At 37.8% G+C, this 24,721-nt stretch overlaps 3 protein-coding genes across 4 annotated transcripts; 1 reads left to right on the plus strand and 2 right to left on the minus strand.

Moving 5' to 3' along the window:
• Positions 1–1,239: 1,239 nt before the first annotated feature.
• scaf1 (SR-related CTD-associated factor 1) lies at positions 1,240–11,698 on the minus strand. Its single transcript, XM_055193858.2, has 10 exons — positions 11,511–11,698; positions 10,997–11,050; positions 10,745–10,870; positions 10,524–10,600; positions 9,825–9,925; positions 6,065–9,736; positions 5,797–5,879; positions 5,328–5,621; positions 2,401–2,529; positions 1,240–2,272 (listed from the first exon to the last, which is right to left on the minus strand). Exons 2-10 carry the CDS (start codon positions 11,048–11,050, stop codon positions 2,123–2,125), a joined length of 4,686 nt encoding a protein of 1,561 aa, XP_055049833.2. The 5' UTR covers positions 11,511–11,698; the 3' UTR covers positions 1,240–2,122.
• Positions 11,699–12,014: 316 nt separating this feature from the next.
• LOC129436052 (insulin) lies at positions 12,015–13,905 on the minus strand. The gene is made up of 2 exons (XM_055193863.2): positions 13,390–13,905; positions 12,015–12,440 (listed from the first exon to the last, which is right to left on the minus strand). The coding sequence occupies exons 1-2, from the start codon at positions 13,565–13,567 to the stop codon at positions 12,277–12,279; spliced, it is 342 nt and encodes a 113-aa protein (XP_055049838.2). The 5' UTR covers positions 13,568–13,905; the 3' UTR covers positions 12,015–12,276.
• On the plus strand, positions 12,738–24,709 carry LOC129436050 (chaperone Ric-8A). 2 transcript variants are annotated; one of them, XM_073857260.1, is made up of 14 exons: positions 12,738–13,093; positions 14,450–14,540; positions 14,849–14,896; positions 15,168–15,185; positions 16,637–16,729; positions 17,075–17,718; positions 17,882–18,020; positions 18,111–18,299; positions 19,421–19,515; positions 19,612–19,762; positions 20,872–20,967; positions 21,290–21,434; positions 21,630–21,900; positions 23,859–24,709. In XM_073857260.1, exons 1-14 carry the CDS (start codon positions 13,074–13,076, stop codon positions 23,986–23,988), a joined length of 2,130 nt encoding a protein of 709 aa, XP_073713361.1. In that variant the 5' UTR covers positions 12,738–13,073; the 3' UTR covers positions 23,989–24,709. The 2 variants fall into 2 exon arrangements, with proteins under 2 accessions (XP_073713361.1, XP_055049835.2); XM_055193860.2 differs by lacking the exon at positions 12,738–13,093 and adding an exon at positions 13,907–14,345.
• Positions 24,710–24,721: the final 12 nt, after the last annotated feature.

Below are 24,721 nucleotides of genomic sequence, written 5' to 3' on the forward strand. Positions count from 1 at the left end.
GTAAGCGGGACCTCTAAGTTTACTTCAATATTTTTTATGTAAATGTTAATTATCACAACAAACTATAACTTGTTGGAAAGGTCCAAGAATGTAGTTTTCATATTTTTTTATCAGTAATAATAATGCTGTAACTGTCATTTATTCATTTGTAACATGCAGCAAACCTCACAGCAAACCAACACAAACCTCAGTTTTTTGATAATTATGGGGCGGTTTCCCAGAGAGGGATTAGTCCTAGACTAAAATAAATGAAAAAGCCATTCAAACTATAAATAACTTGCACTGACATATCTTAAAATACATCAGTGCCCTTTGTTTTGCACACAAGTAATGTTTTTAGGAAGGCATATTTGTTTAAACTAGTTATATTTACTAATTAAACTAAGGCCTTGTCCTGGTTTAAGCTTAGCCCTTGTCCGGGAAACCACCCCTTTACGTATTAAAAATAATACTATATTGCATTTTTTATTTATGACAAATAAATGTAAACTGCTATAAAAATATATATGTACATTCACCTCCACACACTTCCGTAAATTTTTTTTAAATGTCTTCTTTAAAACAAGACCAAAATTAGGCTTCTAGACAAAAAAATGCCAGTATATTAATTTGAAGATGTACATCACCTTTTCACCCCCCCCCCACACTCAAAAAGGGCTGCACCAGTTAAAGGGTTAACAGTCATCTAGGGCCCTTATTAATGTTTAAAATAACGTTTAATCAAAAAGAACAATGTTTGTAAACTGTTTCTCAGATCTTTTCCAGCAGTTAGCCTTCATTATTAGGTAGCGATTTAGTTAAGCTAATTAGAATCGGAAATCTATTGTAAAAATTTATTGCTGTTTGACAGTAATCCTTGGGTGTACTGAAAAATTCAGACCGAACAAGTCATGCTATTATTTTCCTCACTTTGCTTTAAGCCGTTACCCCTAAGCTATAAATACTTTTGAACAATACTACAGAGAACAAGTAATAAATCATTCCACTAATGCTACATGTTGTTTTTCTTTCGTGGTATTATTTTATGGATCCCTGTGTTGTTACTTGCACAATGAAGCTAGACACCATCTGTCACAACTGCAATACAACTAATGTCTGATTAAAAGTTCTAGTTTATCCGAGTGAATCCAAGAAATGTGCATTAAACAAACAAATCGAATAGATGGTCACGTATGATGTTGAACATCTATTACAAAAGTAATTGAAACTAGTTTAAGAAAAGACTCATACACATTCATATAGAGGTTAGGACACAAGTTTATCCCTCAAGTGACCCTTAAATCACTACAGTATTCTTCAGTACAAATAAAATCCAAAACGCATGCATTTTTCGCAACCATTCAAATACAATGTTATAGTCTTCCATTATCTTTTGCTGGCTCAATTATATTATATAACTTTGAATTGGGAAAACATTCTCTAGTTAGGTGACAAGAACAGATTGTGATTAGAAATCAATTGCCTAGAACTTAAATTAAAAAAATCTTAAAACATCAATTTGCACCATCTATGTACACATTCACTTTGCGAGATAAAACTGATGGTACATACCTTTCATTCCATGTATACCTCAAAACCTACGTAGATGAAAGATTGTATAACGTGTCTGAATGGCACCTCAACACATAAATGCTCTTTGACAAAGTCAATCTCAAAGAAATTTAGATGGGGAAAAAGTAACATCCTATTCTTACTCATTTTCTCTCTCAAACACAAAATCTTCATAGTAATAAATGCGTAATCTAGTTGACTATTTAAAATGTGCACCCTTCTCAAAAAGGGAGAAATGAAGAAAGAAAGAACACTTGTGTAGTGTACTTAAACGTATGTACAGGTTAAACATAATGTGTAAGAAAGAAAGAAAGTGTATGCCATCTTTATCTCTCCCTTTTGAGTGTATCCTTACACTTTCAGTATACATTTAAATTCATACATATTTATAGCAAGACAAGAAAGAGATTTGCAGGAGGGTGGAGTACAGAGGTCTACATGATGTCAACACATGGGAGAAGTTTAACAAACAACTGTCACTCGATCGCCACAGTGGGGGCTAAACACGTGCAAGGGTGGAGATTTTGCAAACTTGTTTAACCAGATAAAGAATTAAACAGTCTTTGTCCAATCATGTTGAGGAATGCATGGAGGCAGACTCTCTGTCCTCCTCGTCCATCTTGCGACCATGCTTTCTGAAATACTTGTACCTCTGGACATACAGCTTGACCAGGTTACTCACTTTAACTGGATTGATTTCGCCTGTTCGGCTGTGACAAATCTGTTAAGTACAAACCAGATTTAGTCAAGCTGATTTACTGTGTAATATCAACCATTCTGAACAATTGTGAAACACACTTTATAAATACCGGCATGCAGTATGGTGTTATAAATTAAAGCTGTCTTTACCTTGTGCACAGCTTTTCTTAAGATATCCTTGTATTCGTCTTTGTTGATGTCTTTGCGTTGGTAGTATGGCTTGATAGCCAATTTGACTTCCTCTACTGCCCTCTCCTGGGTGTGCAGCTTTTTCAGGTACTAAGCAAAGGGAAATAATTTGACATACTGTTAAAAATGTATACTTTGAATGCACTGTAAGTCAAATGAATAGATTTATAATATATAATTAATTTATATTTATTTATATATGTATAAATACATATACATACAGTGGCAAGAAAAAATATGTGAACCTCTAGGAATAAACTGGTTTTCTACTGTGATTTGCCATAAAATGTAATCTGATCCTCATCTAGGTCACAACAATAGACAAACACAATGCGCATAAGGTGACAACACACAAATAATTCTAGTTTCGTGTGTCTTTTTTGGGAACCCCCGTTGAACATTCGTAGTGCTGGAGGAAAATGTGAGTAAACCCTTGGATTTAACAGCTTGTTGAGCATTATTTGGCAGCAAATACTTCAAGCAAGCGCTTTCAGTAGTTCTGAATCAGACCTACGAATCGTTCAGAAGCAATTTTTGCTCATTCCCCTTTACAAAACCGCTTTAACTCAGACACATTTGTAGGATGTCTGGTGTGAACCGCTCTCTTGAGGTCATTCCATCAATCCATAAAATATTTTCCCAGTAGCACTGGGGTTTGCCAAGGTGCTCTTTTGCAAACTTCAGGCTCACAGCCATGTTTTTCGGGAGAGTAGCGGCTTCCTCCGTGGTGTACTGTCATAGACACCGTGCCTGTCCAAAGACTTGCGTATGGTAGACTCATGAACAGAGCTGTGTGCCCGTTCCAATGATGTCTTCAAGCCTTTAGCTGTTACTCGTGGGTTCTTCTTTACTTCATTGAGTATTCTGCATGGTGTCTTAGGAGTCATCTTGACTGTGCGCCCACTTCTAGGAAGGGTAGCTACAGTATTTAACTGTCTCCATTTATAGACAATTTGTCTAAGTGTTGACTGATGGAGGTCTAAACATTTTGAGATTGTTTTGTATCCCTTTTCAGCCTTATGGAGTGCAACATCTCTTGATCAGATATCTTTATAAGAGCATGGTTCAGAAGAGCTGACGCTTCTTAAGGACAGCAAGCTTAAAATGTGTGAGTGTCTCAATATCAATCAAAGTTGCACTAAACCACACATTTAAAGTCATTTTATTAATTGGACTCCAGTTTGCCAGCTTCTGACAAAAAAAGCTTTTAATAAAGTCATTAGTCCATGGGCTCACTTACATTTTCCTCCAGCACTGTGAATGTTTAATGGGTGTTTCCAAAAAGACACAAGAAACTGGAATTACTTATGTCTTGTGAGCTTATGCACATCGTGTTTGTTTATTGTTTTGACCTAGATGAGGATCAAATAACATTTTATGGCAAATCACTGTAGAAAAAAGTTCATTCCTAGGGGTTCATATACTTTTTCTTGCCACTGTACATATGTTACAGGGCTGTCAATCGATTAAAATATTTAATCTAGATTAATCGCATGATTGTCATGAGTTAACTCGCGATTAAACACAAATTAATTTCTATCTGTTCATTTTTATCTGTTCTAAATTTACCTTTATATAGCATTTAATTTAATTGAGTTAATTTTAATTTAGCTAGGTTTTAATACTCTAATCAACATGGGTGTGGACAAATATATATGCTTTATGCACATCTATATCTATATATATTTTTTTTTCTTTCTTTTATTCTTTAATTAACACTGAGACAGACAGCTTTAAGATAAACTGTAATGCAATTATCTGATATAATGCAGTTAACCAAACATTCACTTAAGACATGACAGATTATATCTGTGTGAGTTCTTTTTAAAACAATTATTTTTAAAACTGTAGTTCTGTGTAGATTTCTATATGTCGGGGTCACGCACTTGCACATATGTGTGCACGCACTTCAGATGTGCAAGTCAGCTCTTAATAACACTTTTAACTTGATATCTCTTAATTATTTTAACATCAAGCAAGTCCTGCACTATTTTCTAATTCCTGCATGTTTTACACCCGAAACCAAAATGAGAAGCGCAAGTGGATGGACACGCATCATTTGTGTATTAGTTAAGCATTAAGGTTGGTACAACTCTCAGAAAACATATAAATAAAGATCATTTTAGATGTTCAACGACCATTTAGACTAGAGCATTGGATTCGCTAGACCAGAGCTTGAGGTTCTTATTTTTATGAAAACCTTTGACTCTCTTAGATAGCATGGGTCATATTTTACTGTCTAAGGGTGCGTCTCAATTCATCCAACTATGGGCTAGACCAAACGTTAAACAGAAATTGTGCGTTGCGATAATCGCATATTAAAGGTCCCGTTTTCCCTGATCCCATTTTTTAAACTTTAGTTAGTGTGTAATGTTGCGGTTAGAGCATAAACACTACCTGCAAATTTATAAAGCTCAAAGTGTAATGCCAAGCGATATATTTTCGTTAATAGAATTCCCCTTTCAAAGCCAAGTCAATATAAGAGTTTTTGACTAAACTCCACCCACAGAAATACGTCAGTCGCCAAGCTAAGCTCACACGGCTCTGCTAAGTTAAGCGGCTGTCCAATAACAACACACTAAACAAGCTACACAATCAGAACTCGTTACGTATTTCTGAAGGAGGGACTTAACAGAACAAGGAAGACATCACAGTGCAAACAGCGCTATAGAAATAAGTAAATTGTGTAAAAAAAATACTGCGTTTTTTTACACGTGAAACATTTACACGTTATATTGCGCACTGTAAACACAATCAAAGCTTCAAAACACAGGAAAAACGTGACCTTTAATAAAAAATTATTTGTATATGCATGCATGTATGTGTGTTTTTATCTGTATATATGCATGTATTTGTATATACCCATTCATAACCTGGAAGGGACATACCTTATCAGGGTCTTTACTTTCATTGTCCCAGCCTGTTTCACTGAAGTCCCCTGACAACCCTGTTGGCAATGGAGGAGGCGGGGTCTGAGCACAGCCTCCACCCATTGAGAGTCCAGGAAGCAAGTGTGAGGGTGGAGTTTTGGTGCAGCCAACCAATGGGACAGAGCTATGAAGAATAAACTGTGCAGGACTAGGTCCTGGAGGTGGAGCATGTGATGGAGGGGGTGGTACTTGTGATGCCATAGATGATGAAGAGTGTGGCTGTGACTGGTTCTGATTAGCCTGAGAAAGAATCTGTGAAATATTAAAGAGTAAAGTTGGTAAATGAAATCAATAGTCTTATAGTCTTGAATATAGAAACACTGAGATTACATTTTATTTTAAATACTGCAGAATTATATGCGTTTTCAATTACGTTCATATATATTCATTATCATGTTATATATAACAGGTAAGCAGCAGATCTTACCTGACTTGTGGCCTGGATGAACTCTTGTGCTTTAGCTCTGCTGGCTATATTGGCCTCCTCCATTTTGAAAAGAAGGGCTGTCACTGAAAAGGGTTTAATCATCATTCAATTAATGGCAGAACAATATGTTCAGTGACAAGTGGCACTTAACTGCTTCACAAACCAAGGTGCTTGTTAATGTAAAATATCCTACCATTATTGTGTTTTTTGTTAACATAGGAGTTCTTATTAAATGCATGAATATATAAAAATTATGTCATACACTCACATGCCAAAACACCTCCAGCAGTGCAGTCCACTCCGGTTTGCAGACTCCAAGGTAATGGGGGTGCTGAAGGGGGTGGAGGGGGAGGTGGCGGTGGTTTGTTTATTGAAGATGATGACACTGAAGAAGAGGATGAAGAGGACAGCTCGTTTGCCAGAGGAGCGCTGGAATGAGCGAGGGAGGCCGACACTGAAGCTGATAAAGAAGTGGAGCATGGTGGTGATGCCTTCTGATCATCTGATGGGAGAGTTTTAGAACTGGAAGAGAATTGTAATATGCTTTCACCTCTGATCTGTGATGACAACAGGCTTGGAGGGCTTAAAGGAGACTTTGAGGGTGTGAGAGACGAGGGTTTAGACTGACCAGGGCACTCCTCTGAGAGGAATGAAGGCTCTGGTGTCTTACAGCTGCTGTCAACAGTTTGAGAGTCTGGGGATGACTCTCTAGTATCTCGAGATGGGGGCAAAGACAAAGGAGATGTGTGTGGTGGCGAGGAAGATGGAGGAAGTAAACTTGCAGATGAGGAAGCGGAAGATGAGGAAGAGGACGATGGAGTGGGGCCAGGGAGAGCTGAAGGAGGACTTGACGGCTTTGATCCAGCCCCAACCAGTGGCTGCATTTCTGCTGATACTCCCATCCATTCACCAACAACCATGCTACAATTACTGTTAGAATTTTTAGCATCACTTCCATCCACAGTTAGCCCTTTCTCTCTGGGCTTCTTTCCAGGCCTTCTCCTACGTTTCGCTGTTAATGATGATGTAGGGGAAGAGGCAGATGAGGATGTGGATGTAGCAGAGCTAAGCTTGTTCTTTTTTGACTTGAGTCCACCCGGGTTGGTTAAAGAAGAAGGCCTAAGGATGTTGCGTTGTTTCCCAGTTTTGTTTGGGTCCTTAACTCTCCCTGGTAGAGGCAGGGTCTCTGAACAGGGCTTAAGAAAAGGTGACCGGCTCTCATTGTCCCTGCGGAACACCACAGCAATGGACCCACCAACTACTGATGACCCTGAAGGTCCACCAACAACTCCACCACTAGGTCCAAGAAGGTCAATGCCCAACTTCCCAGAGTTCCCTGTGGTGCTGCTGACACCCTCACGCACCAGAACAGACACTTTGGACTGAAGCTTACCCTTTCTGCTACTACCACCAAGCTTCTTGGACCTGCCAGAACGCCCAGCATCCATCTTATCTTTACCAGTTTTCCGTCCTCGTTTAGTAGTGGATGAGGACGCTGTAGGCTGAAGGGAAGTGGTGTTGCCTGATGATGCAGAAAGAGGGGGTGAGAGAGATGACAAGAGGTTTTTCCTTTTGGATTTTGGTCTATGACAAGAGGAAGATGAGGTTGATTCAGACAGTCCAACTTTCTTGCCCGATCTTGATTTCTTCCCTAGATGATGTTGACTGGCCTTGGGTGCTGTGGATTTATTTTTGGGGATGGACAGAGGGGGTTCAGGAGGAGGGGGGAGCAATGGTGAGTCCTCAAGTGAAGGATAGTCTGAATCCAGGGCTTCCCCATCCAAAGACAGCATGTCTATCTCAGGATGGTCTGATTCATATCCATGATAATGTGGAGGAGTGAGGGAAGTGGGCCGAGACCTGCTCCTGTGCTCCTCTTCTTTTCTCTCCTCATCATCGGATCGTCTTCTTCGTTTCTTCTTCCTCTTATGGTGTTTGTCTGAGCTCTGGGAGTGGCTGCGGGAACGTCGTTGGCTACAAGGTGGTGAACTTGGGAGTGTAGTGGTGGTTGTAGTGGTGGTAACAGTGATAGTGCGTTTGATTGCGAAAAGATCCGAGCCACTGAGATCTTGAATGGACGGGGGTACAACGGGTCTGCTATCTCTTCTCCTGTCTCTGTCTCTATCCATCACCATCTCCTTCTCTCGATCTCTCCTGTCACTGCTTTCTCTGCTCCTTTTTGTACTCCTCCTTTCTCTACTGCTTGATTTCCTAGCATCTTCATCTCTATCTCTCCTACGTTCATCTCTTCTTTTGGAGTCTCTGTCTCTCTCTCTCTCTCTGTGTCTATCGTCTCGCCATCTGTCCCTATCCCGGTCTCTTTCATGGGTCCTGTCTCTCTCTTTATCTTTTTCTTTATCCCTGACACGATCCCTGTGGTGGTCCTCAGAGTGGCTGGACCATGACCTGCGACTGTGAGTATGTCGGGAGGCATTCTGAGAGTGGGAGCGTGAGGAATGTTCTGGAGAACTCTGGCGTCTTTTTTTCCTTTTGCGACTATCACTTCTGCTTCTTCTCTCCCTGTCCCTATTCTTTTCTTTGTTCTCTCTTCCACGATCGGTCTCTTTGCTCTCTCGATTCCCTTCACCTGACTCTTTCCCCTCTTTCCTTTTTTTTCTCTTTTCTTTTTCTCCTCTTTCCTCCTTACGCTTGTGTCTGTCCCTGTCCTTTGAACTTTTGGAGGATTTACGACTTCTTCCTTTATCAGTAGACAGGGGTGGAGAAGTGGGAAAAGGTGGGGAAGGCAAAGGCAGAGACAAAACAGGAGCAGGTGAAGGTGACATTGATGCAGAAGAGGGACAGGATCTGAATCGTTCTTTCCGCCTGCTTGTCAGTTTTCGTCTCAGATCTCCCACACCTACAGAAGCCACTGGTTCCCTCTCCCATTCTTCATCAGCACAAACAGATACAAACCCATCACCCTCTAAGACCCGCAAGATCCTTTCAGGTTTTGGGCAGCTTCCCTGAAGGTAGGAAGGACTGCTCGAGGCTGGAAGCAATACCTCTCTTCTCTCTATTACTCGTTCCCTTCCTCCTCTTTCATTGGCTCCCACTATCTCCCCTTCTTCTATCTCAGAGTGCTCAGAGTCTGTTTTCATTTCTCTTAGATTTGTTCCATGTTCCCTTGCTCTGTCTTTGATAGACTGTTTTCTGTTAAGCTCTAAAGTTACATCATTAAACATGGAAGATGAAGCGACTATTTCTGTTGAATCTGGAGGCCCACCCTCTGTATCAGTAGCTTGCCCCATTTTCAATTTCCTATCACCTTTAACATTCCCTTCACTGTAAATGCTGCTTTCTCCTTCATTTTCCTCATCCATACATCTTTTTCCTTCTTCCGTTTCAGAAGCTGGAGAACCAGTAGGTTCAAAGGGATCATACTTATCCTCCTCTTCATCTTCAGAGGACCCTTCTTCTCTTTCGCCCTCCCCCTCTGTTGGGTGAAAGGGGTCGTATATGTCATTGTCTACACCTTCCCTCTGTTCATCATTACAAGGATGTGTGGATGATGAAGATCTGTGAAATGGAGGATTCGAAGAAGAAGGTGGCACAGAATGTGATGATGGCCCTAGAGAGGATGAAGTGGATGAAACAAAGTCTCCCGGTCCTTTGCTGGCCCTGTTGTCTCCAGCACAGCCTCTGTTTTCATCCACGTGGTAGTTTGTACCAGGAGAGGATGATGAGGGAGATGAGGAGGGGGAAGAGGGGGCAGATGAAGGAGATGATGGCGAATTGGAGGGTGATGATGGAAGAGGGCTTTTGGCAGTCTCTACGACCCTCTCAGAGGTTTTGAGGGCACAGTGCAGTTGCATTTGCCCCGAGGCTTGAATTGCACCTGAACACCATTTAGCATTAGGGCCTGAAGGCAAAGAACAGTCTATGGATCCTCGCTTATCTCTTAAGGCTGGCCGCAGGAGAAACTGTCCATTCAAAAAGGATCCTAATGAAGAGAGACAAAATGGAAAAAATAAAATACTACAACATTTTGCCACATTATTATATATATAAAATTAAGGATCTGAACCCACCTGGCTTCTGGTATCTAACACTGGGGGTAACAGATGCCAACAAGGCAAGAGACGAGCCATTCTCAACTCTCACTTCTGCGGTTAACTCCACATCAAAGTCACTAATGGAGAAAACAATAATAATATCCTAAGATTATAAGTTAAAGTTCATATTTTATTAAGGAAAGGCCGGTATTTATAATTTGTTTTGCCTTGGTAACATTGGCACTGGTTGGTGTTATTTTGGTTTAGTGTGTTGTGATTACACATTAATATTTCCACAACCCTAAATTGTTGAAAAAAAAGGATTCATTTAAAAACAAATATAAATATTTACAAGGGTTTATATCTTAAAAAAGCATCTACAGCGTAAATTCATACATGTGACAGGTGTTCATAACATACATAAATTGTATATACATAGAAATAAAGTTTCTAAAGCTTGATTGATTAATTTTTATACAAACTTTGCATCCTGCATTTATTTTCATGCACAGGTGACTGAAAACAAGACACGTGCTGGTTGTCATGACAACAGACACAGACCAGATCCTCCATTTCTGTGCTATTTATTAACTGTTTGGTCTAGGTTGGATACGGTCAGAGGTCTTGTGGCTACTGCATCTCATCTTGTGGCTATTGATCTCACCGTTTCAAATTCATCCTGCATTGAATTTTAAGATGGCATGTCAAATTACGATTTTATTGTCAAGCACCTACCAGTCCAGGTACTGAGGTTGTGAGATGAACTGAGGCACAAGATACACAGGTTCAGAAGCAGTAACAACAGCAGCTCCCTATAAAAATACAAAACAAAAGAAATGGTCTAAGGATCACTTGTTAAAATATAGATATACAAGGCACATAAGAAGTAATGATGATGATGCATGCATAATTACGTAAACCTCAAATACACAAACAGATTAATAACAATACTGTACCAGTTCACTGGGCTCATCCTCCGAGGTCTCTCTGTTTCCTTGGAAACATCTTATGCCATCCGTCTTTCTATCGGATTTAGACTCGCTAATTTCCTCATTTTCAGCTGGACATTGTTCAGTTTGAGACTATAAGAAGAGATACAATACAGTATTCAACAGAGAGATACAACAAAATCTTATCAACTACAGTATATAGCGTTACAGTAACTCCTACAGTTAAACATGCTTAGTGACCTTAACATGGCCACTTACCTTGGCCGGCACAACTACTTCTTCATCTTTGTGAGCCTGTCCATCTGTTCCCATCTAGAGACCACATACCACATCTTAAATTACACAGATATCTAAAACACCAGATCATAGTAAACTGCACACAAGGATCTTTAAAAACTAAACCTCTGTCCATAAATGCTGAATTAAACTCTAAGCTTAACACTCAACACTGTATCTTCAATTGTAGGGGCAGTGACAGCATTGATAATAGGCAGTGAATGAAACTAATCTATGATGCTACATACATCATCACATCGACGCAATCTAGTGCGTGCGCTACCCTGCAGTCATTGCCTACCATTGGGCATACTTGCACACTTGTCATTAAAATAACGGGGGGTTTGTGTATTTTGTTACACTCACAGAATTTTTTTATCAGTGCTTAAATGTTAGCAACCTGTTCGCACTAACTGCTATAATATATTGCCTACAAATTGTCGTCCACAGATGTTAGCTGCCCGGCTAAGTTAAACAAGCTATTAAAATGGTTTACCTTCAAAGTGAAAAGATGAGGCGGCTGGTAAATCCCAGAGCTGAAAACCCGCTTTTACCCTTTAAGATGTTTTTGGTAAGTTTTAAACGACATATAGAGAGATGAAACATTTTTCTTTTAGCAACACAATAAGAGGCCCATCCCATCCGATTCCGCCATTTTGCTTCCCCTTCTGTGAAACTGCCGGCTTGGGCTTATGGGAAATGTTGTTTTTCATAAAAACTTTGATTCATGATCTGCTCTTTCTGAAAATGGTACGATGAATACAATATCACTCTATCTATATCTTTAATAGAAATTAACATAAACATTAGTTTATCTAAAGCACTATTTAACTATTTTGTACCATAATCCTTAAATTTGGTTTGGCATAGAATTAAAATCAAACCAGTTTTTAGATTATTTACTTTATTATATAGATTGACACTTATAGTTATTATACAGATAAACACTGTTTCATATGTATATTTTAAACATATTAAGACATATTATAAACAGCTTTGTTTGAAATAAAATGTATCAGCCCTCTGCAATCCCAATTGACTTAAAAAAAAATCCAGCTATATTTATTTAAAGATTGCAAATCTATTTTTTATTGTAAACATTTCATGTAACCCTTCATTTAATTCCATACATAAGGTTAGTTAGCTGTCATTTTATCTTATTCAAATAATATCCCAACAATGCAGCGTAGATTTAATGTAATGGTTGTTTCAATTTCGATGTTATCATTGTTAACATATAAAAAAACAGATATGTAGATTCTCTATATATTACAGTAATTCTCCAAATCATAGTAGTCACAGTATAAATGACAGCACTGCTCTACAATGCCTCTCTTTGTAACTTCGCGTATGGCATATGGGTTTCGCTTTCCGCTCTGCAGTGCAGACTGTCGCCGTAGGGGGACGCTGTTCCTCATCAAGATTCCTGTTAAAGAATGGAAGCATTAAAATAGAAATCTTTTTTTTACTTTACTTTACAAAAAGTACAGGTGATACAAGGCACACGCTGACTAAACATCAAAATAAAATAAAAATTATTAAATTAAATGAAATTATTTAAGGCAATGCTTTAAAAAAAATTAAAACAGAAAACAATTTAACAAAAATAAGTAGTAGTTGTAGTAGTAGCAGTAGTAGTAATAGTAAGAGTAATAATAATAAAACAAAAATAAAATTATTAATAATAATACAATACAATACATTTTATAATGAAATCTTTTTCTTGTAGATATTTTTACTGCGTTCTTATTAGAAGTCAAGCATTGGGAGTTATAAAATAACTTTGAATCAATACAGTAAAACCTTTAGGTTTTAATGCTACAAATTTGCATTTGCATGAAATTTACCAAAAAGGCGTTAACAGTTTTAATATGTCATTCACCACATCCAAAGAAGTGAAATAAAAGAATGTTTCTTTTATAATTTTAACCAACTTATCTTTTTCCCCTATAGCAGAGGTCTTCAACCTTTTTCAGGCCAAGGACTTTGGATAAAGAGGAGGAGCAGGGACCCCAAGTAGCCTACATGTATCAAATTAGGACTGAATTATTTCTTTGTTATGGTGGTTACCTTACCAAGGTATTAAAATAATCATTTTTGGTATACACAGTCATGCTGTTAACATGATATTTTAGATGTTATACTCTTCCTTTTAAATATGTTTTAACTTCCATTATTAGCCTTTTAATGCATTTTTGTTTGATGCGTAATTTAATTTTCTAAAAAATATATTTTCAATTCAAACAATTTGGAGGACCCCATTAAATCAATGGACCCCGGAGTGCTGTTCATACAACAAAAAAAGATTACGTAAATAAAGCTAACCAACTCTTCGCTAAACAACACACAGTTATGTTGATGTAAACTATACTTACGTATATGGTGTTCTCTGACGCGTCTGCCAGGCTGGTAAAATAATCCTTTATCACCACAGACGTGCAGCAGTGCTTCCACAAGCTGAATACCACACAGCTTTCTGTTACCAAATGCACCACTATGTGTCACCAGATATCCAGCACACAGCGACAAAAGGAGTAATTCCGATTTTTGCATTTTCCTGCTGAGAAAACTTAACAGATGAAGGGTTTTCTGATCGTGTCCTATTATGAATGTATGTGCATCAATGCATTCCTGCCCACCAGTGGGGTTTCTCTCACTGTCTATTTTTTGGTAGTCCTGTCACTGTACCATCTGCTTTTTATGTAGGTCCATCAGGTAGATGGATCTGTAGAAATAGCCCCAGTTAATCACCATTAATCAGTACAAATAACTACCCATCAACTCACACCAGTCACCTCTGCATTTCGTCTTTTGAATTTCACTTTGTTTAATTACCACTATTAAGTCTTATATAAACCTTTACTGCTTTCATCTCTCTATTCATCTGTGTATATCTTTCTCCTTCATCATTTCCTCACTGTTGTCTGAATGCCAGCATAGCTGCGATTTCTTTTGTTTGTCCCTATTGGCTTTCTTACTAATTAGTACCCGTTCTGAGAATAACTCTTGCTTTATCAAGAGCACAGATTTTTTTGTTGTTGCCAAATTGCAATGTAGCTATAAAGGATGTAACACTATTAAACAATATACCATAACAGTACCTGTGTCCACAGACAGGCCCAAATGCACAATCAATAGCAAAGGCAGAAATGGTATTGCTTAAGACACCAGAGGTGTGTTACGAATGAGTGAGAGAGGTTGGGTATAGGATTAGTTAAGAGAAACTCATAGCACCGTCTGAGGCCTGTCAGATTACAAGAGAGACCCACGAGGATACATACGCACTAAATTTTGTGTCATTAATAGGGGAAAAAACTAAAGAAATTAAAAGGTGAGTGCATTGGGCTTTTGCAATATATTGTAGATATCTAATGTTCAGTGCTTAAACATTAGATTTTTATGTCTTACAACATTTAATTTTTTTTATTAATACAGAATGCCTGTGGATGTGGAAAGGATTATTCAATATATCAAAAAAGGTGATCAGGACAATGTGCAAATGCAACTGGATGATTACAACACAGAGGTAAATACAATGCCATATAAAATACTGATGTGTACTACACTTTATTTCTGTGATTAATACAGTCATTGAATTTCTGTAAAAACTGAGTTAGGAGTCTTCTCTTACTTCTACTACAACACTCAGATATTAGCAGTTTCCATGACAACCGAGCTGGGAACCTAAAGGGTGTTCATTTTATTACTTATCCATTCATTTTAACATTACTATGGTGCAGTGAAGTTTTTATATGTCTGGCATTTGCAAATGCCTTTTTAATTCTGCTGCATTTTCTAGATTTCTCCTTTTAATTCTCCATGCGTTGTTCACAGTACTCACAGTGCTTCTTTTTCGATGTGGAAGAGAGAGAACGAAGAAAGGTACATTTCAATGTTTGTCCTAATACGTCTTTGTGCGTTTATCCCTCTGTCCTCAATCTGAGCACTTATGGTGAGGATTAACACAGCTTTAAGTCTTACTCATCCACCTTCACTTATCTTTATCCCACACTTGTTAATACCATCAGTTTCTTTTACCTTCATTGTTGCTTAGTGTATTGGATTGTGTAACGCTTACAAGCCTGATGTTAATCATCATTTTATTCTGTGTCCCTGACCATTACTTCTCCCCACTCGGATGAACGGAGAACAGCAACGTGAGCTGGAAGAGGTGAATCTTTCACATGGCACACATGCATAACCAATAAAGAGAGAATGTGAGATGGAGAGACATAAAGTCGGATCAAAATATTTGACAGCACATACAAAAAATGGATTTAAAATCTGAACTTGGAAATGTATGAATAATTTAATATTTACAAAAAAATAAGATTATACACTAATTCTAGTGTATTATTTCCACTATAAAGTGTGGTAATGACACTATGTGAATTTAAAGATGCAGTGTGTAATTTTTAGAAGGATCTCTTGACATAAATGCAAATTATACACAAAACTATATGATCAGGGGTGTATAAAGACCTTTCATAATGAACCGTTATGTGTTTATTACCTTAGAATATGACATTTTTATCTACATATCCTTACATGTTAGTTGCCATTTTGGGCCGCCATGTTTCTACAGAAGCCCTTAACGGACAAACTTTTTTATTAAGTTGTCTCAGACGATGACATGTTTGTCCGGTGGTGGCTACTGTAGCTTCTCTATGTGTCTGAAAAGCGAGGGGTGAGCAGTGGACTGAGCCGCTGGTTGCAATTCGCAACCTCACCACTAGATGCCGCTAAAATTTACACACTGCACCTTTAAGATTTCCTTTCTTGTGAATCACACAAACAGTTAGAAATGTATGATGTTTTTAAGGGAGAAAAAAGAGAGAGGTAATCTGTTCATCCTGCCTGTTCTTGCAAAATCCATCTTTTATGATTTTATTTTGAGTTTGTGGATTGTACATTGTTGGTCTTTATAAAGTCTGTTGTTTAAATGTGTACCTTTTGCAGGAAATTGACAGTATAGTTTTTTTTCACAGTATTGCTAAAGCTTATTTTATCTTCACTGTCTTTTGTTTTAAAAAAAAGGGACATATAGCATTTTCAAGTGCTATAATTGGGTTCCCAGTGCTTCTATCAACCTAGAAAATGTGAAAAAGATCAACCCAGTAACTTAGTTTTGATAAACCATTCTCTGCAAGCATGTGAAAAAATATCTAATTGAAATTTGGCTCCCCTGTGATGTCAGAAGGGGATAATATCGCCCTTTAATCTGCACTATCCAACCACGTCACTGCCATTTAGTGCAGAGATGAACTCATTTGCATTTTAAAGGACACACCCAAAACAGCACAGTTTTGCTCACACCTACAAAGTGGCAAATTTAACATGCTATAATAAATTAGCTATATGATATTTTGAGCTAAAACTTCATATACATACTCTGGGGACACCAAAGATTTATTTAACATCTTTAAAAAAAATCTTGTAAAATGCCCCCTTTAAATGTTTAAATTGTCCTATTATTTTTATTCTGTTATTTGAGTTAAAATGACAGAAGCTACTGTGAGTTGAATGAAAACAAAGATGATTTTATAACAAATATGAAAACAATATTTGACATAGCCTCTGATTTTGAAGAAACTAAATCTGTTCCTTCTTCCTTTCTCTCAGTTTCGGAGGAATAAAGTGAGACAGAATGTTCCAGACTCTGATTCAGATTTTGACTCTGATGGGAATGATGATGCCGATATTGTATTGAGGAGGGTAAGCTGAGCACATTATTTATGTAGAGATGTCTACAAACTCTTTTTGTATACACTGTATGGCAGAAAGTATGTGGATGCCCAAAAACCAATGCACAGCACAGATGCATTGTGATATTCTGGGAGAGCCCTTCCCAAAAACACAAAATTGGGGGCACAGAATTCTCTAGAAAGCCACTGCATTCTGTACTATAAAAATTTTGCTTTACTGGAATTAAGGGGGCTTGCCAAACACCAAACATCATCCTAATGTAACCAAACATCTGCTAATATAGTATATGTGATGAATCCACATCATTCACAATCCATTAAATTAAATTCTTCACAATTGTGTCTCTTTTTGTAGAGACTTGCTGCAGCTCTGATCTGGTTTATTTGTATGCGGCTGCAGCCATGTGTGCTAAGGGAGTGTCTGCGAACTCTGAGAATTATCTCAAGGGATCGTAAGGCCTTGGCCCCCCTGATCACAGACTCTGCCATTCTAACTCTGGCTCGATTTGGGGGCATCTCTACCATGCCTGCCTGTTATGAAGAAGAGGAGACTGGGTCTCAATGGGACTCCTCGCACAGTGACATCATTCCTGGGGCACACCCACAAAACGAGACAGAGTTGGGTGATGACAATAATGGCAGCAACACCCAATCAACATTTAGCGACACAGATGAACAGTCCGTTTCAGCCTGTGCCAATTCACTGTTCAGTGAAGGAGTTTCGCAATGCTCCATGATTCCCATCAACCCTATAAATGCAACATCAGAGTGTGATACTGTTAAGAAAGTTGCAATCCTAACACTGACTGAGCACCATGAAGAAAGCCTAATGAGGGATAGGGTCACCGGGCTGTTGACAAGAGGAAAAAAGGATGCCAGAGGAGAGAAGGATGAGGAGGGACGTGATGATGGAGAGCTGGTGAGGAAAGAGGCTTTGAAGACCCTTTGCAATGTTATCTACAACAGTCCGAAAGCACAAGAGAGAGCCAGCAGCCTGAGGTGACTTTTCTTTCTAAGCCAAATTCAAGATGTATTAACTGAGTAAATTGTCTGCCAACATTGCTATGGGAATGCTTGATTCTGATATAAGGCCTTCTGCTTTATTATTTTGCATTAATGAACAATTGAACTTCCACCCATTATCTCATGCTTTGTTCCCCAGGTTGCTCCAAGGCCTATCAGAGAGACTTAAGGAGGGGCTTATATGTTCATCAAGCCCTCCAAGCTGTCAGTTTTATGAACTGCGACTTCTCTTTCTATTGACCGCTCTAAGGCCTGAGCTTAGGGTGCAGCTCCGACAGGTGATATGAAATTGATGTTATTCATATGATTTATGTTTCATTAAATTAAACCATATTGATTTTAATTAAGCTTCATCCAATTTTTTGCAGGAGCATGGTGTGTCCCTCTTGACTGCAGCTCTTGAACAGTGTTTGGAAGTGCGCTGGGGTGAAGCATATGAGGTGCTGACTGACCAGACAGCACCCCCTTTCAGTAAGGAGGTCTCTCAACGTGCCCTTGAGATTCTGAAGACCCTGTTTAACATTACCTATACTGTCCACAGACAGGAAATAGATGAGGTAAATCCTTTATGTGTCTCAGTAGCTCTGTAAAAGAAATATGCTTTAATATGTTATTATAATCAATTATATGAATTATGTGTTCGTATAGCTCAGCTGCATAAGCAGCACACACAAGGTCACGGGTTTGATCCCAGGAAACACACGTACTAATAAAATGCATAACTTAAATATCTGTAAGTCATCTTGGATAAAAGTCTCTTCCAAATGTGTAAATATGATAATTTACAATATTATGTGTTTTATATCAAATATACAGTACTGTGCCAAAGTCTTAGGTTACCACCATCAGACTTGTTGTTTTAGATGTTTTAATGTCCATCCATATTTATTTTTCAATCTATTTGATGAAAATACAAATAGAAAATACAGAAAATATGTAAAAAAAAAACAACATTTTTTTAGGACTAAATGTCTTCTTTAGGCATCGTCGGTGTTAAGTGTGACCTCTCTTGGCACTAAACACATCTTGAGCGTTTTTGAGCAGAATGTAAAAAGACAATTTCTTTAAAATTAGAAATTAGGATTTAATTTTATTTAGGTTTAAGAGATCCTGCAGTTTCTTGCTACTGCTTAAGTGGAAGGGGAGTTTACCCTAAAAACTTAACACATCAGTTTACATTTTTATACAGTTTTTAGTACTATATACACATTTCTTGTATTTTCTGGATGTATTCTAGAGACTGAGAAACAATTATATATGATCACTATAACATTGCAAAAACAACAAATATAATTCAGTTAAATAAGGATATTTAAGCATTTTTAAAAGCATAATTTATAAATAAACATTACTGGTGTGCAGCTTCAGACACAAAACTTGCACTGATATATTTTAAGATATGACAGAGCAAGTTGTTTTCGGTCAAGACAACACTAAAATTTAACTTAGTTTGGGACTAGACTTAGGCCCTGTCTTGGAAACTGCCCCATAATATAAAATGAATAATAATAACTTATTATTTTTTTAAATTATGGCAAGCAATTAAGGATCTTTAACATAATGGAAACTTACTGAGTAAATGCTTTATTCAATATTAAGCAATATATGATGGGTACATGAAAATCGTAGGAATGACACATCTGTTTTTACCTTACATATTTGTTCTCCTCTGCTATAGGAGGCTGGTGCTTTGTATCGTCACCTAGCTGCGGTTCTGCGTCATTGCCTATTAGTGCCGTGTGAGGGAGAAGACAGAAGAGAGGAACTGCAGGGGTGAGAATTCAAAAATACCCATAAACAAACCAGGGTAATGTAAAGGACCTGACCTATTAGACTATAACCCATGTGCTTTTTCACTCAATTTCACAGACACACCGTGAACGTGCTTTCAGCTCTACCTCTTCAGTGCCTGGATGTTCTGCTTGCTGTTCGACTGTCTGAAGATTCAAAGGAGTCCGGTGGAGTCAACATGGACTGTGTCCACACTTTGCTGCTCTTCATGGAGAAGAGACTGGACAAAGTGAGAATGAGAGAGAGGGATGAAAGTGGAAAGACAAAAATGGGTTCAGATTTATACACAGGGTCATAAAGTATTATAGGGATAGTTCACTTTAAAATGAAAATTCTGTCATCATTTACTCGTCCTCATGTTGTTCTAAATCTGTATGAATTTCTTTTTTCTGATGAACACAAAAGAAGATTGTGTGCTTACCATCATTTATCAAAATATTTTCTTCATCATTTATCACAATACTTCCAAAATATATATGGTAAGTATCCATTAAATTCCATCATATTTTTTATTCCTACTATGGAAGTCAAGTCAATGGTCACTTACTACTGTGTGTTTACCATCATTTCTCAAAATATCTTCTTTTGTGTTCATCAGAAAAAAGAAATTCATTCAGGTTTAGAACAACATGAGGATGAGTAAATGATGACAGAATTTTATTTTTAAAGTGAACTATCCCTTTAAAGGGGACATGTCATGAAAATCTGACTTTTTCCATGTTTAAGTGCTTTAATTGGGTCTTCCATTAAGCTAGAAAATGTGTAAAAGAACAACCCAGTAACTTAGTTTTGGTGAATAATTCTCTGCAAGCATGTGAAAAAATAGGTAATTAAAATGTGTTTCCCCTTGTGATGTCAGAAGGGGATAATACCGCCCCTTAATCTGCACTATCCAACCACGGCACTACAATTTAGCTCATTTGCCTGTTAAGGACACACCCAAAAATGGCACATTTTTGCTCACACCTACAAAGTGGCAATTTTAACATACTATGTTAAATTATGTATAGGGTATTTTGAGCTAGAACTTCACATATGTACTCTGGGGACATCAAAGATTTATGTAACATCCTTAAAAAAATTATGAAATGTCCTCTTTAAAAATATCCTAGTACATATAAAAAATGGTAACCTGCATTTATTTCTCTAACCTCCATATAAAATCAGTCTGTCATGGGTGGAATGAGAATTATGTGAGGATTTACAAACCGCTTATCTTCTTGATAGATGGGGTTAATATATGTACAGTATAACATGAAGATATTGGACATATATTGATATATTTTGTTCAATGGCGGTTTGATGAATGATATGTTTCTGATTTGATGCCCGTTACAGGGTCATACGCTAAAGGAAAAACTGACTCTGGTATTAAACTTATTGACTGAGAGCAGCAGGGCACACAGAGAAACCAGACACTATCTCAGACACCAGGTAAAACCATCACCTCCATATTCTTGTGTTTTACATAATATTCACTGTGTTAGTAAAACTTACGTAGCAATCCATAAACATTAATACATTAAATCATTTTTCTCACAATAATCTTAACGCTATTATAGTACCTACTTTTTATCTCAGTAATCCTTCTATTATTGGACACTTTCACATATAATAAATAAATAGTCACTTACTTTTAAAGTGCTTTATCTGTAACTCAAAACATTAGCATGGCAGTGCATTCAGCCACCACATAAAGAAAATGCTCTCAATGTATCAGGGACCTGTCGACTCTATTGCTGTGCTATTTTATCAGATCCTGCCTCCACTGAGGGATGTTGAATTGAGGCCTGAACAAGGGAACACATTGAGGAGCAGACTGGTGCGACTGATGACCCATGTTGACACTGATATCAAACACTGCGCTGCTGAGCTTCTCTTTGTACTCTGTAAAGAAAATGGTATGTAAATTGATCTGCTTCTGAAATATGTATACTTCCTCCCTTACAAAAACTATACACTGGGGTTAATATGCCATCAGATGGTAATGCTATGCTATATGGTGTTGAAGGCTTTCCAAGTAAACCGTGTTACCGTTTTGTCAGTAGATCCTGGTGTATATTAATTTATGAATGTTGACTATATGCATTTCTCAGTAAGCAGATTTGTGAAGTACACTGGCTATGGTAATGCAGCTGGGCTGCTGGCAGCACGGGGTCTGCTGAACGGCCGTGGCTCCTCTCCTCAGCCGCAGTACTCCAGTGATTCTGATTCAGACACTGAGGAGTACAGACAGGTCAAGGACAGAATTAACCCAGTGACGGGACGGGTGGAGGAGGAACAGCCTGATCCCATGGAAGGGATGACTGAAGAGGAGAAAGAGGCAGAGGCACACAGACTCATAAATATGTTCAACAAGCTGTCACGGTATGTGTGTTGTGTGTGTGAGAACAAGAGATGTATTGAAAATAGAGATGCGCTGATATAAAATTTTCCACCGATAAAGCCGATTATTTACACTCATTTATGCTTACACTGATGTTGATACCGATAGTATTGTGGTTATTTTAACTTGTATTAATTACAGTGGTGGCCGGTGACTTCTTTTTTCGAGGGCGCACAATGCGAAGTTCATCACAACATTTATGTAGCCCATCGTGTGTGGTTCGTAATTTCAAAATATGTGTTCGGCGCGTCGAGTGAATCTATGTGCATCACGTGTCTTGTCAAAATAAGTGCCTGCTGCAGATGCGTCTAAAGTGTTTATGATAAAAGAGACGCTCGCGTTTGCCAGATACTCGCATAATCTCATGCGCAATCAGAGTTTACTGTTAAGGGAGTGTCTTGTGTGTATTTTGTGAACATGAGCGTCTCTTTTATCATAAACGGTTTGACCGTTTTGATCAATGGTTTTGATGCACATGGTTCACATGACGCACCAGATACATATTTTGAAAACATGAACAACAGACATGACACCCTGAACACTTATTTTGAATTTGCACCCCTCGGAAGAGCAGTCACCAGCCCCCACTGTTAAAAGTAGAGATGCACCAATGTTACATTTTCCACCGATATAGCCGATTACTCATATAAGCCTATACCGATGTTGATACCAATTATTGGTGGTTATTTTAACTTGTATTAATTAAATTCTGAAGATTACATTTCCTGAATCTTATTGATTCATATAATGACCCTTAATACTGGATTTTAAACTAGTAAAGTTTCTTTAGACATAGATATTGCTTTTATCGTCCAATACCGACTATTGGCCAATATATCGGTGGATCTTTAATCTTTAAGACCTTTCATCTTTAAGACATATGCCAAAGAAGAACCTTTTTTCTAAATAGTACTTAAAAGAACCTTTAACATTTTAACCTTCCTGTTTAGATTATAAAAAGATATGAAGAAATGGTTCTTTAAAGAACATTTTAAGCACCTTGATTTTTAAGGGTGTTCCTGAAATAGTTAAAGGACAGTTAACTCAAATCACAATGGTTTCCTTACTTTTCTGCAAACACTAAAAAATGTTGGGTTATCTTCAATCCAGCATTGGGTCGAAAAGGAATGAACCCAACCTGTTGCGTTGTAATTCAATTCATGCTGAGTTGTTTTAACCCATTGTTAGGGCAAATATAAACATTTTCTGGCCTATTTTAACCCAACAGTGTATATGACTTTTGAATGTTTTATATGAGTGTATGTCTTTTGTGGCTCTCCAGCGTTTATCTAACATGGAGGAAAAACCTTTAAAGAAAACATTTTGAAAGACATGACATTTAAATTTTTGGTTGAAATATTTCCTTAAAAATATTCCGTTTAAAAACTATCACCATTTTTTAATCCGTCTCCAGTATAGGGAGATATTAAGCTCTGACAGCACTCTAAAATGGCTAAACCCATGCTGGGTATATATTGGACAAAACACATGCTGGGTTAAAAATGACCTAATGTTGGGTTGTTGTTATGCAACCATGAGTTAAAACAACCCAGCATTGGGTCAATTTGAACCCAGCGGTGTGTTCTGTCCAATATTTACCCAACATGAGTCAAAAACAACCCAGACGTTTTTAGAGTGAGCATGCTATTATGAGACCAAAGCATTGTTTGAAACTTCTACTGATCTTTAAGCTAGCATTATGACAAAATTACTCAAGTATAGTTTATATATTTTTTTATCAAAGAGTTTATTTTAGGACATCAGCTATATGCAACACACTTCAGTACACATCCTCCGTATAGGTCATAAAAGCATTACAGTTTTTCATTTAAAGGCTGAACAAGTGTGTCTCTAGATTATATTTTGATGATGTCTAACACCCTTAAAATTCACTGCTTCTTCTTCTCATCTTTCTTATCCCATACCACACCCCGCTCAGGGACAAGATCATTCAGCCAATGGGAGTGACCACAGATGGGAAACTGGCACCGCTTTGTGGCCAGATGAGGCACAGCACTGTGGAAGATGAGGAGGAAGAGGGGGGAGATGACAGTGAGACAGATCAGTAATGAAGGAAAAGGGAGGAAATAATAAGATGATGATTAATGAGAGAGATGTTGAAAGTCAAAATTCGTAGCAGTAAAATAATAACAGTGCACCACCAGTGACTTGAATTAAGGAAACTTATTTTTTTGAAAATGAGATGATATGAAAAATGAAATTAAATGAGCATAAAATATGCAATAAGAAGCACTGTTAAAAAGGAATTAAAGATAGTTTAAATGTAATTTATATGCACAAAGTAGCAGATGTAATTGTTTTATTATAAATCTTGTGAAAGTGAATATCATATCAAAAATATGATTTAGAAGCAGCTACATGTAGAAGCAAAGAAACATAGGAGACAAAGAGCGAGTGAAACAGCCATCACACCAAAGACAGACAAACACTCCTGGAAAATGCTGCCGCTGTTGCCATGGATATGTTACCATGGTAACAACAGGAAATGCAGTTCTATAGTTTTTTTTTTTTTTTTTCTCTAGCAGGAATGAAATGTTTACCTTGAAGAGAAGAAGTGCTGAGACTGAAATCTAACGCTGGATTTGCTAGCATTCTGCAGTGAGATAAATAAAAAATGTTATTCCTCAAATCCTCAAGAGAGAGGTTTTCATTTCCAGAACACTTCGTCAGCACCGGAAACTAATGTGACCCTAATTACGAGAGTTGGTTGGAACAGGAGGACGGGTTGTTTTGCTGTTCCTCCCCATTTAGGAAAAAAACGAATAAAACACATCTAGCACA

This window comes from Misgurnus anguillicaudatus, chromosome 19 (assembly GCF_027580225.2).
Source record: "Misgurnus anguillicaudatus chromosome 19, ASM2758022v2, whole genome shotgun sequence".
Classification (NCBI taxonomy): domain Eukaryota; kingdom Metazoa; phylum Chordata; class Actinopteri; order Cypriniformes; family Cobitidae; genus Misgurnus; species Misgurnus anguillicaudatus.